At 32.2% G+C, this 22554-nt stretch overlaps 1 protein-coding gene across 9 annotated transcripts in view; it reads right to left on the reverse strand.

The window, feature by feature from the left end:
* Positions 1–22554, reverse strand: part of LOC145254621 (receptor-type tyrosine-protein phosphatase epsilon-like) — a 732106-nt gene that overhangs the window by 117858 nt on the left and 591694 nt on the right. For all 9 annotated transcript variants that reach the window (XM_080113291.1, XM_080113282.1, XM_080113273.1 and 6 more), the window contains one exon: positions 12184–12319. In XM_080113291.1, coding sequence (XP_079969417.1) covers positions 12184–12319 — 136 coding nt within the window. The remainder of the gene's footprint in view (positions 1–12183; positions 12320–22554) is intronic.

Consider the following 22554-nt stretch of genomic DNA (forward strand, 5'->3'; position numbering starts at 1 on the left):
CCTGATATAAAACCTGCGATGACTGCTACATCCAATGATGTTGACTTGCTCTTCTTTTTGGATCAATGTGGCAGTTGTTTAGAGAGTGGGATTGTCTCAGTGCAAAGACTTTCCCCACTATAACAATCCTCATGAACAGGCATTAGATACACTTTTTACCATCTCATGTATCTTGATAGCGGGAGGAAAGTAATGAAAAAGACTGGCTGTAGCCTAAAACGGCAAAACATTCAATGAAGTTGGCAAATATGATTATAAACGTAAATGGCAATAAGGAACTGGAACTTCCAGGGCCTGATCCGATAGGTGGTTCAGGGCTCCACAGCCTGGACCTGGTCGTCATCATGCTACTGCGAGGAAATATAAAAAAAAAATATATATGAAAATTACCATCGGCTGTTGGAATGTGTGGATGCTGCTTGACTTGGCATCAGCAATAACGCGTCCAGAGCGTAGATCTGCTCTTGTATCTAAGGAACTTCAACATTATGACATGGACATAGTTGCTCTGTCTGAGACCAGGCTGGCTGATGAGGGACAGTTTTCTGAGTTGGCTGGGGCCTACACCATTTTCTGGAGTGGTAGAGCGGATGCCTGTAAGAGGGAATCAGGCGTGGCTTTTGCTATAAAGACATCAATTCTTTCTAGCCTGGAAGAACTTCCCTGTGGTGTGAGTGACCGGATCATGACTATGAGGTTACCTCTGGTAAATGGTTGTTATACAACTTTTTTGAGTCTATGGGCCCACTATACTTGTCGAACAACAGATGAAAAGGTTGCTTTCTACCTTGCTTTGTGCAGTGTAGTTAGATGCATTCCCTCTGCTGATAAGATCTTCATTCTTGGAGATTTTAATGCTAGGGTGGAAAGAGATTTTGAAACCTGGGATGTGCTGGGTAAACACGGAGTGGGCAAGTGTAATAGCAATGGTTTGATGTTGTTGCAGTTTTGTTCAGAGATGAGTTTTAAAATCGGTAACACCGTGTTTCAGCAGAAGGACAAGTACAAGACGACCTGGATGCATCCTGGTTCCAAACAATGGCACTTGATAGACTATGTGTTAGTCAGAAAATGTGAGATGAGGGATATCTGCAGTGTTCATGTCATGCGAGGTGCAGAGTGCTGGACCGACCATCGGTTGGTCCGTGCAAAGATTAAGTGTGTTGTGAAGCCCAAGATGAGGAGAGCTAGTGTGGCTATCCCAAAGCGATTTAATGTTGCCCGTCCAAGGGACAATATTGTGAGGGATAAACTAGTTAAGGAGATGGAAGAGATTGATTGTGAAAATACTTGGCCTGCTTTTAAGGAATCTGCCTATGAAATATGTGAGAGAGTATTAGGTTATTGTGAGCGTAAACATCAGGATTGGTTCAATGAGAATGATACTTAAATTCAGGCTCTGCTTGATTCATTGCACGCTTATCTCAGGGGTGGTTTGACGGATGGTGAGCAAGATCGATTGAGGGACAAGTTTAAGGCAATCAAGCATGAGGTGCAGAGGAGGTTGTGTAACATGCAGGATGAATGGTGGAGGCAGAAAGCTGAGGAAATACAGCAACATCAAGGTCTTATACAGCCTACTATGCGCGGTTTACAGACCATCCAGATCACCTATCACTCCTCTGCGCTCGAGGAATGGTGGGGATCTTCTTCGAGACCCTACCAACATTCTTCATAGATGGAGGAAGAATTTTGATGACCTGAACAGATCTTCTTACGTTGATCAGGAGTTTGTTAGGTGGATTCCTAGCAATCCGGTCAAGGATATCTTGGCAGAGGTTCCTTCTCTCCAGGAGGTTGAAACAGCTGTCCATAAGGTGAACAAGGGAAAGTCTCCTGAATGGTTTGCATGTGGAGATCTTTAAATGTTCTGGACCCAAGATGATGCAATGCTTAGCAGACTTGTTGCAGACTGCTTGGCGGGATGAGTGTATTTCGCAGGATTGGCGGGAGGCATTGATGGTAGTGCTATACAAGGGGAAGGGTAGCAGAGATGAATGAGGAAACTATAGGGGCATCTCTTTGCTGTCAGTAGTCGGTAAGGTGCTCTGTAGGATCATGCTAGACAGAATGTTAGAGCACATTGCTGATGATATTTTGCCTGAGTCGTAGTGTGGTTTCAGAAGATATCGAGGGACAGTGGATATGATTTTTACAGCCAGGCAACTGCAGGAGAAATGTATAGAACAGCAAAAGGGACTGGTGTTCATCGATTTAACTAAGGCCTTTGACTGTAGTCAATAGGGATGCTTTGTGGGAGATTCTGAAAAAGCTTGGCTGTCCTGACAAGTTTGTAACCATCTTAAAGCTCTTCCACGATGATATGAAGGCTGTGATCAATGTTGGGGGAAAGCTGGCTGATCCTATCTCAGTAGAAAATGGTGTTAAGCAGGGAGACATTCCAGCATCCACACTCTTTGCGTTGTATTTTACCATGTTCTTTTGGATGGCATTTGGAGGGTGCTCTGATGGTATTACCGAACTACTGGGGGGAGGGGTTGTTCAACATTAGGCGCTTCAATGCAAGTACAAAGGTACTCACCAACACAATTCGTGACTTGCTCTATGCGGATGACTGTGATCTGGTGGCTCATACGCTGACTGATGTGCAGCATCTTGTGGACGCTTTTGCGGTTGCTTGCAGCGCATTGGGCCTGACCATTAATCTGAAAAAAACTGTCTTAATGTATCAGCCTGCTCCGAGCATGCCAGACTATGAGCCATCAGTTTATATCTGTGGGTCAAGGATAGCGGTTGTCACTAAGTTTGTATACTTGGGTAGCACACTGAGTATGTCCGGTGCCCTGGATGATGAGGTATCGTTACGGATCAGCAGGACAAGTGATGCCTTCAGAAAGTTGGATAGGCATTTGTGGAGACATCGTGGGATCTTGTTGCCAACTAAGATTAAGATTTATGTCGCATGCGTTCTCTCTACTCTTCTTTATGGTTGTGAAACTTGGACAACATACAGGAAGCATTTGAGACGTCTCGAGCGGTTTCACCAGATGTGCCTACAGTGAATCTTAGGTGTGGGTTGGCAGATGTATGTCATTGATGTGGAGGTGCTTGAACGGACCCAGTGCCTTAGCATTGAGGCTCACATTATTAAGCATAGACTGAGATGGAGTGGACATGTGGTGAGGATGTTAGACAGTCGACTTCCCAAACAACTCCTTTATGGCAAGCTCGCCGAGGGAAGACGTCTGGATCCCGGAGGGTGGAGAACGACCTTGCAGGGAGGTGTGGGCAAGTTTGAGGCAGATCGAACCCAGTATGAGTGGCTGAAGCGCGATATCCGGAAAGGGAGAGTGAAAGGAGCCGTGGATAGGAGGGGGCGCCAAATTAGTCTGGTGTGTGAGGTGTGCGGAAGAATATGTCTGAGCAGAGCTGGGCTGATGAACCACCAGTCTACTCATCAGCACAGTGGGCCACAAAGCAGCCTTGAGTTGCCAGAGTTAACCTGTGTCAACTGCGGGCGGATGTACAAAATGGCACGCGGTTTGAAACGGCATTTGATCCTGCATAAAAAAGAACAGCAAGAACGTGCTGCTAGTGGTGCACATGTCTATACAATATGTGCTAAGGAATGCCAGAATTAAGCAGGGCTTAAAAGCCACATTCGTGCGGCCCATCATTGAATGTTTTTGTGTTTCTATATACCTATTTTTTTTGTGCTATATCGAGTGATGGCAATGTTCAAAAGCGAATTTGCTGCCATCATCATGTATACATGTATATAATATATATATTTGTGTGTGTATGTATATATATATGTGTATGCATACATATATATATGTGTGTGTGTGTGCGTATACATATGTAAGCATGTGTGTTTATTATATATCTATTTTATTATATATGTATACATACATATGTAAGTATGTGTGTGTATTATGCATGTATATATATAAGTATGTGTGTGTATTATATACACACATACATGCACACATACGGCTTTCTAAAAGTAATACCTCCTATTTTTATTCTACCCGAATAGATCAAAAGGGATTTCAAATTGCATTATTATGATGATTGAATCTATGCATTCATGGCCTAAAAGTTTCCTCCCTCTCTGTTGCAGATATTGACGGTGGGAGACGATAAGAAAGCAATCTCTGTCATGGACGTGCATCAGAAGTAGAGATGCAATAACGATGTAGAAAAATAAATTCTGTGCTTGAATTTGTGATAAGCGCTGATTGAAGACGTCTCCATCGCAGCTTATTTGAAATAAATGTAACTATTTTTGCTTGTTTGAAGTTTAAAGTATGATTATGATGCAATGAATGCGAGAATAATGCATTCAAAGAATTGCTATTTCTTATATCTCTTTTTTTGTTCATTGAGCCTTTTCTCTAATCTACGTTGAGTTTCACAACGCACAATTAAACAACGTGGAGGTTCCTATAATTTATCGTCATTAATAAGTAAAGTCATATCAAAAGAACATAATTTAATTTTACACACAGGATAACTCCTTCAGACCATAGAAAACACCACCTAAAATAATTAACTCATATAATCAGGCAATAAATTACATAACAAAAATACACTAATTTCATTCCAGTTACACATCCATATTTGAATTATAACGGCCATATTTATTCCAAAAGAATATAAATTGCATCATATTCTTTTTAAATATATTAACGGCCATATGACGTTACAAAAGTCTTACTTCCTTCACATCGCTATAAATATTTTTGAATTTCCAACTTTTTTCGTTCTTGAATAGAACAAAGTCACCCTTTTCACGACAAGTATAATTTCAAATATTTCAACGAGATTTTGGTATTTTTTCTTTTTTTTAGTTTACCGACTCCTCGGCATTCATCTTTAATTTGTTGATATAAGTAGGTTTTCGGGTACGCTGAGAACGAATATCGCATTTATTTTCTGCGCAAACACGCAGTTATCCATGTTTGAAGACATTCAGTATCCACCGTAATCATTATTGTCTTTGTTGTCGGGCATCTTGTTACCCATTTAGGAATAAACGCCAAAAAGAGCCAAAACATGCCCCCCCCCCCCAAAAAAAAACATTTTTCGGCTTCAAGGCCGAAATTACCCCCACCCCACCTTTTCGGATATTTTTCCGTTTCCTGATATCAAAACAGACAATCTTTTTTTCACTTTCTTGATTACGTTAATTTTTTCACTTTCTTAATTATATTCATTTTTTTGGCTTTCTTACTAAAATATGCGCACGCGCGTAGTCACTTGACGGTTCACAAGGTGCATGAATACATGGCGGACATTTTAAATGACAAGAAATATTTTTCATAAAATGAAGTTTTCACCTCATTTAAGGGTAAAACCATTGCTGTCAGTAAGTTTTCACGAGCGGTTTACAAAAGCATATTTTGTTTTTCGTTCTTTTTTTTTGGGGAGGGAGGGGGACGCCACAACAACCCGCCCCCGCCCTTCCATGGAAAAACGGTTAATTAAACTGCAGAAACACCTGTCAAACTACACACGTTCTATAATTGAATCCCCCCCCCAAAAAAAAAAACGAACGAAAAAGATAAAATATGCTTTTTTATAAACCGCTGGTGAAAACTTAATTTTTTCAGATCAATTAAAAGGGGTTAATACCAGGCAAACCGTAAATTTGCGACGGATTTGATTATCAGATTTGTGGGCAGCAACATCGAATATCCCTAAAAAAAACCCCAAATTAGTGATCGGTGTTCTGTTGTAATGAAAGGTAATATTTACATTTTAATTTATTTCAATAAATATTATTTTAAATACTGTTTTTAATTTGTGATCTTTATGTTCTTTCCTTTCGCTCAAAATTTCTTGGAATTTACCCCTTTCCCTCCAATAAACCTTACCTTTTTTGCGCCAACGCCGGAGTAGGGAGAGGGAATTCCAGTTCCATGTGGCATATTTAGCTTCTTTTGGCGTTTTTTCGTTATTGGAAAACAAGATGGCCGCCATTAAAAATGATAAGGATTACGTTGGATACTGCATGTCTTTAAATATGGATAACTGCGTGTTTGCGCAAAAAACAAAAACAAATGCGATATTCGTTCTCAGCATACCCGAAAACCTATATACGTGGACAAATTAAACATGAATGCCGAGGGGTTGGTAAACTAAAAATTTACAGAGTTTTTTTTTCGTTTTGAAATAGAACAAAGTCCAACTTTTCACAAAAATATATTTTCAAATATTGTACTGGTGTATTATTGTCTCCAATTTATGCATCTAGAAGAAGTCTTACAATAAAGATGAAACGTTCATAGACATAGAACTTGGTTTGCCCTTCTTTTATCTCTCTATTTCGTTGGAATACTATTTCTATGGTTCTTATTATATATATATATATATATATATATATATATATATATATATATATATATATATATACACACACACACATTCATATTCACATATTTAATTTATGATTGTACCAAACATCTGATAATTAACATCTAGGCAAGAAAAACTGGAATGAACATAAAATAAAATAATTTGTATCTCGATATGGGGATATCTCGAAGAAGAAACTAGAATCTAATTAATAGTGCTATTTTAAACAACACATCTTATTTTTTGTTGCAGTTATAAAAAAGAGGCCATAAAAAGGAATCAAAAAGGAGGTAAACGAATTTTTTTATAGCAAACTATGATTAGTTTGATTATAACAATAAGTTTGTATTTTTATTTCGTAGGGAAATTCGATAGAAAGGTTTATGAATCACCATGAATACAAAAAAAAGTATTTATGCAAATAAAAATAATGAATACCGAAACAAAAACCTAAATTATGAAGCCAAAAGTATGCAGCCAGTATTGACCAGTATAGATCGAGAAGTGCATCTTACTAAAGGAAATAACCACCCAGAATAAATATATAATCGATGAAAACGACTGGAATTTATTTTATTTTAATCATATAACAGATTTCCAAAAATGACTGGCATATGAGAATGAAATGACGATTTGTCCTACACAGTTCTATTTACGTTTAACTGTTACATAATGAAACCCCACGATGGCGAGCGAGCAGATATTAGCTTGTAGATATATACATATATATATATATATTCCAATGTATTTTCTAAAATAAGTTTTTAACTAACGGGTCGCTAAGGGCAGATGGCTGATGTTGGCAGGGATAATGAAATGTCACGTCAAAAGTTTAACGAGTGCAGACATCTGTGAGCTAGCGACGGGTTATGGGAACGAGAATTGAAACCCCATGCGTGGTTTGGGGCGAGATTTTAAAAGTCAATCAGTTAGATTTGAGGAAGCGAAGACGAAAGACGTTTATACTCATGTAATCTACAAGATAATCAGAGAGTCACTTCTGGAAACTGAACTCAGACGTTTATCAAAAATGTGGACGTAAGAAGAGACGATACGGCAACACGACTTAGGCTCATTATGTTGAACGAACGATCCAGATATAAACTTAATTTAAACGACAAGAAAGCGTCTCGTATTCCATTCTCATGCTAATCAATTTCGGAAAGATTGTTAGACAATTAATTTGGTTAAAAGTTAAATCATTTATTATCGATCTATCTGTCTATCTATTTATCTATCTATCCAGTGATATTGTTAAAATAGTTTATATTGGTAGTTATTTATTGTTTATAGAATAAATGTAGCAATGGGTTTTAGCTGAGGATGTTTACATAAATTAGCTAGGGTAAATAAACAAAATGACCTTGGTCATGCATACGTGGAAAGATCACACGTTGAGAGACATGTGCTTCTGAATGATGACGTAACGGAACTGAGGTCAAGAGGTCGGGAAGGTTAGAGAAAGGAGTAGAGTTTGAGTTTGGTCACAAAAGTGATCAGACGTGCTTCAAAAAGCCAGGAATCAAGGCTGTGAGGACAAGCATGTAGACACGAAATGCAGACTCCTTCTGAAGACCATTTGAGACAACTGAAATAAATTTATATTTTAAAATTATAAAGTGTTGTTCTGTGGTTTCACAAAAGAAGGAAGAACAGAGATCTCAATTGGTTATGCTGGTGGTCATTTCATGTTTCATCACAGAGCTCAGCAGTGAAGATAGAAGAACTCTTGGAGAACACGTGCAATAAGCAGGACATGAGACAGATCGCTATACACATGCTAGTCTTTTAACGGACTATTAACTTCAGTCCAGATATACGTTAACGATCGTATATCTGGACTGGAGTTAGTAGTCCGTTAAAAGACTAGCATGTGTATAGCGACCTGCCTCATGTCCTGCTTATTGCACGTGTTAAAGAACTATACCACGTAATCTTAACGTTGAATGTTAAATCGTTGAGCTATTGCTTGTTGATTGCTCACAGATAAGAACAGTAGATACGACTGAAGAAGTAAACTGCGCATGCCTTATAAAGAAATCTATAAAACACGCATTCATACACGTATACAACATAGCATCAATTACACAACTGATTTATCTTCATTTGTTAGTTAGAAAAGTAGAGCTATATATATATATATATATATATATATATATATATATATATATATATATCCTTGCATATACATGGATACATAAAAACATACAAGAGTGTATAACTTTGGTGATTAAAAAAGTAAACATTTCTTTAGATAAATATTTAAAAAAAAATGAATATATATATATACATACATATATATATATATATATATATATATACACACACAGTGTCATATATATATATACATTGTTATATATATATCACATACATATATATATATATATACATTCTCACATATATATTCAGATATATATGAATATATATACATTCTGATATATATTCATATATAGATGTTCATATATATACATTCTCATATATAAATATATATACATTATCATATATAAATATATATATACATTATCATATATAAATATATATATACATTCTCATATATAAATATATATATACATTCTCATATATAAATATATATACATTCTCATATATAAATATATATACATTCTCATATATAAATATATATACATTCTCATATATAAATATATATATATATATATATATGCATTCTCATATATATATATATGCATTCTCATATATATATATATATATACATTCTCATATATATATATGCATTCTCATATATATATATATACATTCTCATATATATATATGCATTCTCATATATATATATATACATTCTCATATATATATATATATATATATATATATATATATATATATACATTCTCATATATATATATATACACACATGTACATTTCATATATATATATGTGTGTGTGTGTGTGTGTGTGTGTGCATTCTCATATGTGTATGTGTGTGAGAGAGAGAGAGATAATGCAGGAGGTTGTGCCGTTGGTGAGTACCATAAATAAAATAAAACTGTATACGCCATTTCTGCTCTTTTGCGCAACTGATCAATAATGCTGGAAGATGATTTATCTTTCAGCCCATATCAAAAAGCAGATTAGAAAATTCAACTTCCTTCAAGAAAAAATAACTTTTGCTAGCAAATAAGCGAAACAGTAAAAAGAAAAATGACTTACGACTATATAAAAAATGGGGAAATAATAATAGTAATAAAAATAAACCAATAAAACTGAGATCGCAAAATTGTAAGTTAGCTATCCCCACCCCACCGTCAACTGTCACCACACCAAATAGTCGAGATGAGTCAATGAGGATCCACTGGTTGAGAGCGAAGAGGACTGGGAGCTTGGAGACTTTTGGAGAGGCTTATATCCAACCAAATTTAAGTGAAGACCAATGGTTGTTACCAACGAGAAATCAATGGTCAAAGGATATTGCCATAACGCAAACTTATTTGCAAAGTTATTAAGAGTTGGTGATACTGGGAATCTATGCAGACTTGCCACCCAGACTCCAGGAAACACCATAGATTTCTCTCAAAGGGAATCTTTGATGTAAACCTGTGTGAAAATGTCTTGTGAATAATAATAAACTAATAAAACTGAAATTGCAACATCATGAGTTAACTATCCCTCTAAGAAACTAAGGATCAAAATCAAAGAAAGAAAACACTAACCAGACCTCCACTAGACGAGAGCGAAGAGGATTGAAACCTTAGAAAGGCTTATTTCCAACTAATTCCAGTGAAGACCAACGAGAAGTCAATGGCAAGTAGCTATTGTAATGACGTAAATTCATTTATAATGGCTAACAAAAGAGCTGAAGAGTACTGAAAATCTGGGGAGACTTCTTGTTACCCAGACTGCAGGGCATACCACAGGTTGTTGTCAGTGAGTAATCTCTGATGATGATTTGTATGAAAACTCCTAGTGGGTACAAATAATAATAATAATAATAAAATTCACAACATTACACGAGAGGATGTATACAGAAAACAAACATGCCAAAGATAGAACCACACTGATAGAGAAAAATACAGAGAAAGGAACCGCCCCCAGCAACTATAGGCCTATCACGTGCATACCCACTATGTGGAAAATACTAACAGCACAACTGAGGGAACAAATCTACCAATCCCTGAATAATTGTGGACTTCTTCCCGAGCAATAGAAAGGATGGCAAAAAAGAAAAAGAGGAACACAAGATCTGTTATATATAAATCTAAATATCCTGAGGTCGGTAAAAAGAAGGAGAAAGAATGTAGCCATGGCATGGATCGACTACAAAAAAGTGTACAACAAAAATGCATGGATAATTGAATGCTTAGAAATGTATAAAATACCAAGCAGAATCATCAACATGATTTAAAATGCAATCAGAACATGGAGACTGGAGCTGACAGCTGATGGACAACACATAACAAAAATTAACACAAAAAGAGGCATCTTCCAACTTCCACTATGACTATTACTGTTCATCATAGCCATGATGTCCCTGAACAATATACGGAGAACGTGCCAAGCCGGATACAAGTTCTCTAATAAAGAGGAAAAATTGAACTACCTGATGTACATGAACGATCTGAAACTTTTCGCAAGGACCAAAAAGGAACTAGAGACACTAATAAACACTAGCAGGATCTTCAGCCAGGATATCCAAATGGAGTTTGATATGGAAAAGTGCACACAATTAGTTATAAGAAAGGGAAACCTGAAGATGACAGAAAGCATGGAACTACCCAACCAAACGGAGATGAGGGCACTAGGGAAACAAGACTCCTTTAAATACTTGGGAGTTCTGGAAGTAGATGCCATCAAAGCACCAGAAATGAAAGAGAGAATTGGAAAGGAATATGTAAGGAGAACAAGAAAACTTCTGGAAACTAAATTATATAGCAGAAACCTAATAAAAGGTATAAATACATGGGTAGTATCACGAATAAGATACTCTGGACCGTTCATAGGGTGGACTAAAGAAGAACTGAGACAGCTCGAACAGAAGACCAGGAAACTCATGACCATGCACAATGCACTATATCTAAAGGACAATGTTGGCTGACTCTTCGTGGTTTGTACAGAAGTCACAAGGAATTCCTGTGTACTCGGTCTTCTGATGGAGTCTGTTGCGTAAAGAGACTAGTGTGAAAGAGATGTCGACATTATATCAACAATAAACTCAACAATGAAAAATACTGTGTGTGTTTTGCGTCTTTGTTTGTGAACCAACCTGCAGAAGATTCTTTCGAAAATGCTAGGAGAATTCTCAAATGGAAGAAAGGCAAGTAAGTGTTTTCTTTATTTAAAGTGGCATCACCAAAACATATTTTTTCCATCATCCTTTACTATTCACGACCATTTTGTGTGGTACCAGCTGTGTTTGTCGGGTTAGGGAAGATTGTTGAAATGTCATATTGTTGGATTTTTGACAGTTTCAGTTCACTTGGTTTCGTGTAATGTTCTTTCTATAAAAATTTTCTATTTCTATTTCAACTTACTTATGGCTGATTGACATTCATTGACTATGCCTTTGATTTCAGCTCTCAAGGGTTTTTCTTAATATTTCGACTGTTTTCATTTTTGCTGTGCTTTGTATGGTGTCACAATTTCTATTATTATTATTAAAAAATGCATAAGGTTCAGAATTAAACAATCACTGTCACCGGTTGCTAGTTGCTTCATAACTTCCTAGAATCTTTATAATTTCCTTTTCCAGGTGGTCATTAGAAAGAGAGGCGAATAATGTCTGCTTGTATGCTTGTTGACTGCCTATTTCAGAATACCTCCTCTCCGAAATAGCATACGATTTTGTCCGCTCAATCCGAGCTGTGTATCTCATTAATATAGAAGTGATCTTACCTCGATTTGTACCATATTGAGGCGAGCCTGCCGCATTCTGTTAACACAGCCAAACACGTCCACCGTGCCCGTGTGACGTGCCTCCTCCATCAGAAAGTCAAGGGCAATAAATGTGCCGCTACGGCCAATTCCAGCACTGAAAGACAAAAATGAACAATAAGCGTAAAAATTTAAAAACAAAAAAATATTCTTTAAAATTTGTTGTTGTTTTTTCCCCTCAATAAAAACTATGCCATCCTCTCTTCTAGATATGCAATTTGTCAGGATTTAATTGTGTGGCTATTTGGCAATAACAGGTAAGCAAACATTCCATTCAGATGTATAACAAAACCAATTACAGGAATGTTTAAGGTTATCCATTCTAATACGTTGTAATTAGTAATAATTAATAAAGATGATTTTCCTCGAAATATATTATGGAACATGGTCACACACATTGCATCACTGTGTAGAAGTTTTACTTTTCAAGTAAGATTTATTATAGATAAAAAATAATAGTTTATATATATATATATATATATATATATATATATATATATATATATATAATTTAAAGGAGATTAGAATAATAGTCTAAAGAGCTATTTTATTTTTTGATTTTTAATTTAATTAAATTTTTAATTTAATTGAATTATGATTTTTAAATTTTAAAAATTTTAAAACTTTTAAATTATAAATCACATTACTTAATATTGAATTAGCTCTAGGACATTTAACTATCGAGCTTATTATATATCTAAATTACAACGAGCATTTCCTGTATTTTAATTAAACTAGTAATTTCACTATTACATTAAAATACACTTAGCTCTTTAGACTATTATTCTAATCTCCTTTAAATTATCAGCTCCCTATAACAGGTTGAGTTTATATACGTAATTGTAGATATGTTTCATAAGAAGGACATACAATTATCAACTAAATGCATCCCCATACCCCCTAAAGACACCTTTATAACCAGCTTAATTACAAGTATAAATACATTTATAAGGAACTTGAGATGGAAAGCCTACCATTTTGATAATTACCAAAGTGAAACCACAGAACCAATACACCACCAACCTGGAGAAATAAAAGGAACCATCCTCAGACAAGACAATGAAGAAAGAAAAGCAGCGAAATACTACAGACTAAAAACATACAAAAACCCTAAGAGAAACATAGACACTGAAAATTTTGAAAATGACTTAATCAACCTGATTAAAAATATTAAGTTTAAGAAAAATAAAAAATATATCACTCCAACACTTAAAAAAATAAATAAATTTTCAAAATCTATTTCTACAAGCCACCAAAATAAACTCATAGTACCGGCAGATAAAACTGGAAATTTCTACACAATGGACTATATACAATATAAAAATCTAATATATAAAGAACTTAATAAAAATTATAAAACTACTAATAAATCAGCACTAAATAAAATAAATAATGATGCAAAAAACATTTTAACTAAACTTAAAATAGATAAATACACAGAAATAACAGTACCAGGTACCCCGAGATTTACTTTAAAAGACCACAAACACAGCTTCAATATCAACCCTACTATTAGACTCATTTGCCCCTCGAAATCAGATATAGGACTGGTTAGTAAAAACATATTAGATAGAATTATCCCCAAAATTAAATCCATAATAAAATACCCACTATGGCAATCTTCAAACCAAGTAATCGACTGGTTTTCTAATATTCAAAATAAAAATAATATTAAATTTCTTTCTTTTGACATTGAATCATATTACCAATCTATATCTCCTATCCTACTTAATAAATCTCTATTAATGGCACGAAAATTAACTAATATAACTCAAGACGAAACTAAACTAATACTTATAGCTAGACAGTCTTTAATAACATTTGATAATAAATATTGGACCAGGAAAAATACCCCTAACCACTTCAACATTTTAATGGGATCGACGGACTCGACTCAGGTCACTGATCTAGTTGGCCTTTTCCTTTTAAATGAAATACATTGTATACTCCATAAACAATTCAAACTTGAAGGAGGGCTATATAGAGATGATGCACTTTTCATAACGAATTCTACTAATAAAAATTATGAAAATGCAATTAAAGCTCTACATAAATTATTTAAAAATTATGGACTTAGTATAAAAATCGACCCTAATAAAAAAATTGTTAATTTCTTAGACATAACCTTAAATCTTGAAAATTCTACCTTTGAACCATACCATAAACCTAACCAATCACTTCTATATGTCCACAATCAATCAAACCACCCTAAATCAATATTAAAATCAATAGTTCCCAATATCGCTCTAAGAATTTCTAGACTGTCTTCTACTAAATCAATATTTACCAAAAATGAAAAATACTATAATGAAGCCCTTAAAAACTCTGGATATAATTCACAAATTAAATTCATAAATGAAAATGATAGAAACATAAACTGCATTAAAAATAAACCTATTAAGAGCGTAATAACATATAATATGGCAATGTCTTCCCGTATACGAGTTAAGAAAAATAACCAGGAGACAAAAAAAGATAAAACCAAACTACAAATATTAGATAATAATATAAATAAACAACAAACTAAAACCCGCAAACGTAAGAATAGACACAAGGAGATCCTATGGTTCAACCCCCCGTATTCCAAAAACCTAGAAACAAACATAGCTAGAGAATTTTTTAAAATATTAGATAAGAACTTTAAAGCCCCCCATAGATATAATAAGATTTTCAATAAGAACACAATTAAAGTCTCTTACTCTACTATGCCTAACCTTCATCAGAAAATAATTAGCTCTAATAATAATAAAATTAATAAACTACAAAATGCAACTATACAAAATACATCGAACTGTAACTGTAGAAGAAAAAATAAATGTCCCCTACAAGGCTCATGTAAAATTAAAAATGTTATCTATAGCTGCACAGTATCAAAAACTCCAAATATACAAGAACCTATCAACAGCCATAACTCAACTACCGAATTAAATAATAACACCAACTTAAATCAATCTACCGATCAATTATTAACCAACCCACCACATTATAATCCAACAATAGACCTAACGGAAAATAATCATAATAATCAAGAGGTAATATATATTGGTTCCACATCTGGCCCAATAAAACATAGAATTTCAACGCACAAACATTCTTTTAAAAATAACTCTCTATCAAACCAAACTACTCTATCCAACTATATTTGGCAACTAAAAAATAGCAATATTTCTTTCAACTTAAAATGGCAAATAATTGAGACTTGCAAATCATATAAACCAGGAGATAAATTTTGTACATTATGTACAAAAGAAACCGTAAAAATTTTAAAATATGAAGATATAAAAAGCACAACCAAACTAGTAAATTCAAGACACGAGCTTCTATCGTGTAATCATAAACGTTGGTTTAAATTTAATAAATATAAACCACCTTAAATCATTAAAAATTACTCATTAGTAAAAATGGATTTTTTTTTTTTTTTTTTTTTTTTTTTTTAATAAATTAAGTTAAACCAATTACCGCCCTTAGACTCGTAAATCAAATAATAAATAAAGCCATGACAATTATCTCCCCTTAAAAACTTGCAAAAAAAAAAAAAAAAAAAAAAAAAAAACTCTCTCTCTATAGATATTAACTGTAGCGTCTCTAAATCAAAATAGGCTAACGGAAACAATTTACTGCACGAGCGTCGCCCTTTTAAAATTCATCATTCAATAAAATAAAAAGCTATAGCAAACATCTAAATGACTACTTTAAATACAGTTCCTGATTTCAAAAAAAGAAAAACCAAAAGGTAATTATACATCTATATATTTTTAAATCAAATTTATTATGTAAATTCAAAAATATATATTTTTTTTCTACTCATTTCTATCTCTAACCTATACCAATTTCCTTATTAATTTTCTTATAAATTTTATATCCAAACCTTTTACTTCAATTTTTCAGATTCATCTGCCTTACTTTTAATGCTAGGTTTATTTTTGGTGTCTTTTCAATTCAATAGAAATCCTCCTAAATTTGCTGATGAGGAGACCGTGCTTACCAAAAAAACTATGTATAATTATTCTACGTGACTTCATGTATACCACAAATAAAAAGCACGGATTTCCGAAACGATCGTACAGATAATTGACTTTGTTGTTGTTCCTTCTTATGAAACTGATTTTTAATTTAATTAAATTTTTAATTTAATTGAATTATGATTTTTAAATTTTAAAAATTTTAAAACTTTTAAATTATAAATCACATTACTTAATATATATATATATATATATATATATATATATATATGACAGAGAGATTTAAATAAAGTCACTTAGTTTTGTCTTACTTTCTGAAAACCGACAACTTCCCATTTCTTCCACTTTGATTACTTCCAAATACTTATATATATATATATATATATATATATATATATATATATATATATATATATATATATATATATATATATATATGTAGACTTGTTTGTAATGTACTGAATTTTACTGGGTTCGTATAATTCAGTAAATTTTCATATACCAATGAATTTTAAGCCAAAAAGAGATGAGTTAAAATGTAAGCTACAAAATTATCATATTTCATAATTGAGCATTAATATACTGTATTAACAAAATCAAGACTTCAAAAAAGGAATTGGTAGCAACAAAAAGTGTAAAAATACTAAAAAATGCTCGCGGTTATGGAACAATGTTTCTAATCTTTGTTGAGCTTTATACTTTATCTATATTTCTTTAAATAACTTGGAATGATGTAGTCTAAACGAAGGATCCAAATCTAGTAAGCAAATATAGTTTTGTATTATTCTAAACTGGAGAAGAAATATAGATAAAGTATAAAGCTCAACAAAGATTAGAAACATTGTTCCATAACCGCGAGTATTTTTTAGTATTTAGTTGTAGTAGTATTGATGGTGAAATAAGTGGTACCGTTTCCAGATCAATAAACAACTTAACAATAAACTAGCAATTATTAAAAAATTAAATTAGCAATTAGTGGATTGGAAAGTAATTGATATTGTTCTCTGACAACTAAAGCTTGTAGAATCCCTTCTGGTTGATTTACTCTTGTTCAAAATGTTTTTATCCAAAAATGCAAGGGTAAAGACCTTTTCATCGGAGTGAAACACATTTGTAGCTATTAGCCGGTTTTGTTGTCAGAATAATTATTAAGAGGATATATATTATTTTATTTAGGTATCCAAGAACACAATACACGAATTGTAATTTTGGTTTTAGAGCCATGAGTAACCCCAGTAGATTATGGATGGATGACAGATGTAGATTAAACCCATGGGTATATAATCAGCTTTAAGATTAAAAACATACTTTAAATTCTTAATTTGTTAAATAAGCTATCATAGCCTTTTCTGTATCTGTTAGATTAAATTAATTAATAAATTATAGACGCTTTTTAGTATTTACTAGACTTGAAATATCAAACAGCCCTAGTTGTCTCCATTTAACTGTTATAAGTACCCACAGCGACCTTTGTTTTTCAAATAATTTTTGGAAAATTAATAACGTGATGGATTATCTCCCTTCGTAGCTATGTTTTCCCAATTATCGAGAATCACAATAGATTAGAACGAAAGAGAATAATAAAATATTAAATAATAAAAAATAGAATAGGATCCCTAACTTGGAATGTTGTATGAGGATTAAATAAATATAAGGTAATGTCATTCTTTATTTCCCTATTTAATAAAATATTAACCTAAAATTGGTCTTAAATCTAAGTAATAAGATAGTCGATATTTTGTAAACATTGAAGCCACCATTGGGCGAATACAAAACTAAAAATAACCGTAACGTTTTAGCTAGGTTATTCTGGCCATATTATAAATATATAAATAAAATTAATAAAACCATTTTTTTTAATTAATTATGTGAAATAAAGAAATATAGAAATCTAATTTAAGAATTCAATGAATAGTATCATTAAAAGATATTAAATGGCTACGGGTTTTTGTGGTAACTACTTATGACAGGTTTTTAAATAAGGATACGAAAATTAAGTGATATATTAATATTTAAATAAGCTCTTGACAAAGGATGCATCCAGGATAAATGTTTTCGCATGCTTCATTTCCTTTAAGGGAAATTTCTTTAAATGACGTTCTATTGTTAAAGTGTTTTTATTCAAGATGTCTGAAGAAAGGCTGGTTATGTGAAAATTTTCAAATGCCATAATGCATGGAATTGTCTAACCGGTCTTGAAACAATTGTAACTTACAAAGAAATACACTTTTTGTTGCAACCAATTCCTTTTTTTGAAGTCTTGGTTTTGTTAATACAGTATATCTATAATATAAAGCTGAACGTGTGTGTGTGGTCAGGAACAGGCTCCTATATGGTTGACTATTTAAAAAAAACTGATTACATATAATGATAGACGTATCGAGGATCAGGAATGAGTATGTTTGATCTGGTAGAATGGTGGTTCATAAAAGTTGTGGGGTCTGTGTTCGCGCCTGGCTCCCAAAGTATGGAAATAAAAAATGAAAAAAAAAGGAACGTTTACAAGGGTTTTTGATATAGATGTACATAAGAATACTTTGATAAGTATGTTTCAACTTAAATAGGGATGGTATAATAAAATTGTGGGGTCTGCGTTCGCGCCTATACTCCGTGGAAATATGGCACAAACTTTAACAAAGACTTTTCATATCTATTTGCGTAAGTATACTTTGATAATTATGTTTCAGTTTGAAGAAATATGGTATAATAAAATTATTGGGGGTTCGTTCGCGCCTGACCACAATAGAATGTAAATATGTCACAAAGTTTAACAAGGTTTTTTAAAAGGGGTGAGGGTCAACAATAACACCTTAACTTTAATCTTAATTCACGTTAGCTTTTATTAATTTTTTTTTAGTTGAATCACATTGTATCGAATAAATTCACCTCATAAATCCACGTTCTTATTAAAATGAAAGCCAAAAAAAAAAGTCGGAACTTTAGACAATTCTCGACACAAATTTTGCATAACTTTGTTTTTTACCTTCTCTATTTGCACGTGGCACTCTTTCGAAAATAGATAAATAGATAAATAATAAAAAATAAGAACGTTACTTGTTATCATGTCAAAAGAAGGAAAAAATCCTGCTCACATGATTATGTGTCTTTTTAAAAACATTTGCATAACCTTTTTATTTTTATTTATATATCTGTTTAAGCTTTTTTTTGTCAGTGTACTAGAAGGAATTCAGTTGATTACAACCCTTTCTGCGTGTTCTTTACATTACAATAGTACAACCCTGAATCCAACAGCGCAATACTACACCGTTCAATACTGTAAAATTGAAACGAAGCTGTTCTACTTGAAAAGGGCGCCATTTTCTTCTTATTCATATTTATATCGATTCTTTGCTTTAAAAAACTAAATTAATTACGTGTTTACTTTTTTAATATCCCATTTTGTTGTTTCGGATTATTTTACTAAAGTAAGTAAAGCTTCATTATTTTTCAAAACTGTTTTTGTTTCTTTGTTTTTCGATATTTCGTCGATATTATTTAATAAGAGTGTTTAGCAGAAATGCCAACAAACGACTACCCGAAAAAATAAATATACAAGAAATAAATGTTACCATAGTCAATAAAAGTTCAGTTCATGTTTTTCTTTTGTTTTGAAATAGTTTTTAATGCTCTTTACTTGAAATAATTTCAGCGAACCGAAATTAAAACGAAATTTGAGGCGATAACTACTTAAATGAATTTCTATATAAACTACACATGTCATAATCGAATATTCCTCAAGCACAAAATAGCGGAAAACATTAAAATATGTTAATAAATATTCCTTACGTTGACGGAACTCTCTTAAATTGTTAACACAGAATGCTCAGGTTCTCCTCCTTCAAATTGAAAACGGGGCTCTCCATTTCAAAGTCGCTGCCATCTTGATTTTTTTTTAAACCGGTTCGTGAATTAAAAAAAAAAAAAAATTTTTACAAACTACCTAAAATACAAACCAATGAACTTTTCTACCATAAAAGTAACTTTTATTGACTATGGTAACATTTATTTCTTGTATATTTATATTATCATATATATAACATTTTCTCTTTGTCAGGAAACATCATTTTGTTGGTCATTCTTGGCTACGAATGGAAACAAAGTTGATATAAAAATATATTTTCGCAAAAATTATCTTTACTTTCATCATATTTGCTTAGAGTAAAATTTTGGAGTATCAAAACCTATCTCTTTACAACCCCTCCTTTTCATAACCTATCATACTTTCATCAATCACAGTCCATTTTCTGTAGGCTGTTTTTGAACACAGTCAACGACGGGTACTTCTGCTAGTATATATATATATATATATATTATATATATATATATATATATCACAATGCTTCAAGCAAACTACATTTTACTATTAATAATATATTAATTAGTTGAACATTAAAAATACAATAATATATATATATATATGTGTGTGTGTGTGTGTGTGTGTGTGTAATCTTATCTGTGTGTGGAATGGTTTTTATCAAACTACTGTGTCAATTTTTGATTCATAGACTTAAAACTTGATATATCTGGGATTTGGATCTGTGGAACAAATTTAAGTTGTTTTTTATGCGTTAAAATTGGAAGATGGCAGGCTAAGTCGACTAAATGTGTAAATATACATTTATACGTTTAACAACCTTACTTTTTAAAAGGTTTTTATATGCCTATGGGTTTAGTCCAGATGGTAACAAATAACGCTGGACAGCTATCTGTTTTGGTTCTGATTCTGACTGATGGCGCCCAACTCATATAGATACTTTTCTTTACTTTTGAAATAATCACTATATATTGGGTACAATATAATAATCAATAGAGAATTGGCTTTCTAATAATAAATACAAAATCTGCATAAATTAAAATATATTTAAGTGTTTTACGACCGGACAACGCCGGAAAGCCTACCAGTGCTTTATATTAATAAATTTTACAATTTAAGATGCCTTGATATATTTCCTTTAATGATAGCAACGGTGTTAGCATCTTTTTATGTAAAACTATTAAGACAGCATATTCTTAGAAGTAACGAATAAGGTTACATTAGTTGAAATCATAAAATTACACGGATTACAGGAAAAAATAAACTACAATAAGCATAGTGCTTATTATTGTAACTGATAAGGTTCTTTTTTAGACAATAAGAGCAAATATAATTATGTTCCAGATTAGGTGCAGACTTACAACCTCTGTGTCTAAGTGTGGCACGCTAATCGATTGACCCACAGTCATAAATACAAGGAAGAGGAATAGACAATGAAATGATTATATATATATATATATATATATATATAATTTAAAGAAGATTAGAACAATAGTCTAAAGAGCTGAGTGTATTTTAATGTAACAGTGAAATTACTAGTTTAATTAAAATACAGGAAATAGAAAGTGCTCGTTGTAATTTAGATATATAATAAGCTCGATAGTTAAATGTCCTAGAGCTAATTCAATATTAAGTAATGTGATTGATAATTTAAAATTTAAAAATCAAATTTTAATTAAATTAAAAATCCGTTTCATAAGAAGGAACAGCAACAAAATCAATTATCTGTACGATCGTTTCGGAAAACAATGCTTTTTATTGTGGTATACATGAAGTTATGTACAATAATTATATATAATTAAATTATATATAATATAAACGATCGTACAGATAATTGATTTTGTTGTTGTTCCTTCTTATGAAACGGATTTTTAATTTAATTAAAATTTGATTTTTAAATTTTAAATTATCAATCACATTACTTAATATATATATATATATATATATATATATATATATATATATATATATATATACACTTAGGGGATTAGAACAAGAGTCTAAAGAGCAGAGTATATTTTAATGTATTAGTAAATTCATTAATACAATAAAATAAAAGAAAAGAAAACAGTGCTCGTTGTAATATATATATATATATATATATATATATATCCTAGAGCTATTTTAATATTAAGTAAGATGATTGATAATTTATAATTAAAATTAAAAATCGATTTCATAATGACGAACAAACAAAATCAATAAATTGTACGATCGTTTCGGAAATGATGTTTTTATTGTGATAGACAATGAGTCTTGGACAATAATTTTATCATATAGTTTTTGAAAACGAAGTCTCCTCATCAGCAAAAATATTGGGTGTTTTTTTTTTTAGACACCAAAAATAAACCTAGCATTTTTTAAGTAAAGCAGATGTATCTGGAAAATATTTAAAATATAAAGGAAAATAGTTTCTTTTTTGATGTTGATAAACAAACTAAGATAAAATGAAAATAAAATGAAAATAAAATAAAATAAAATCTGCTTGAAAGGTATATATATATATATATATGTGTGTGTGTGTGTATGTATGTCATCCACATACAGTATAGTTTC

This window comes from Euprymna scolopes, chromosome 3 (genome assembly GCF_053919585.1).
Source record: "Euprymna scolopes isolate OS-2025 chromosome 3, ASM5391958v1, whole genome shotgun sequence".
Taxonomy (NCBI): domain Eukaryota; kingdom Metazoa; phylum Mollusca; class Cephalopoda; order Sepiida; family Sepiolidae; genus Euprymna; species Euprymna scolopes.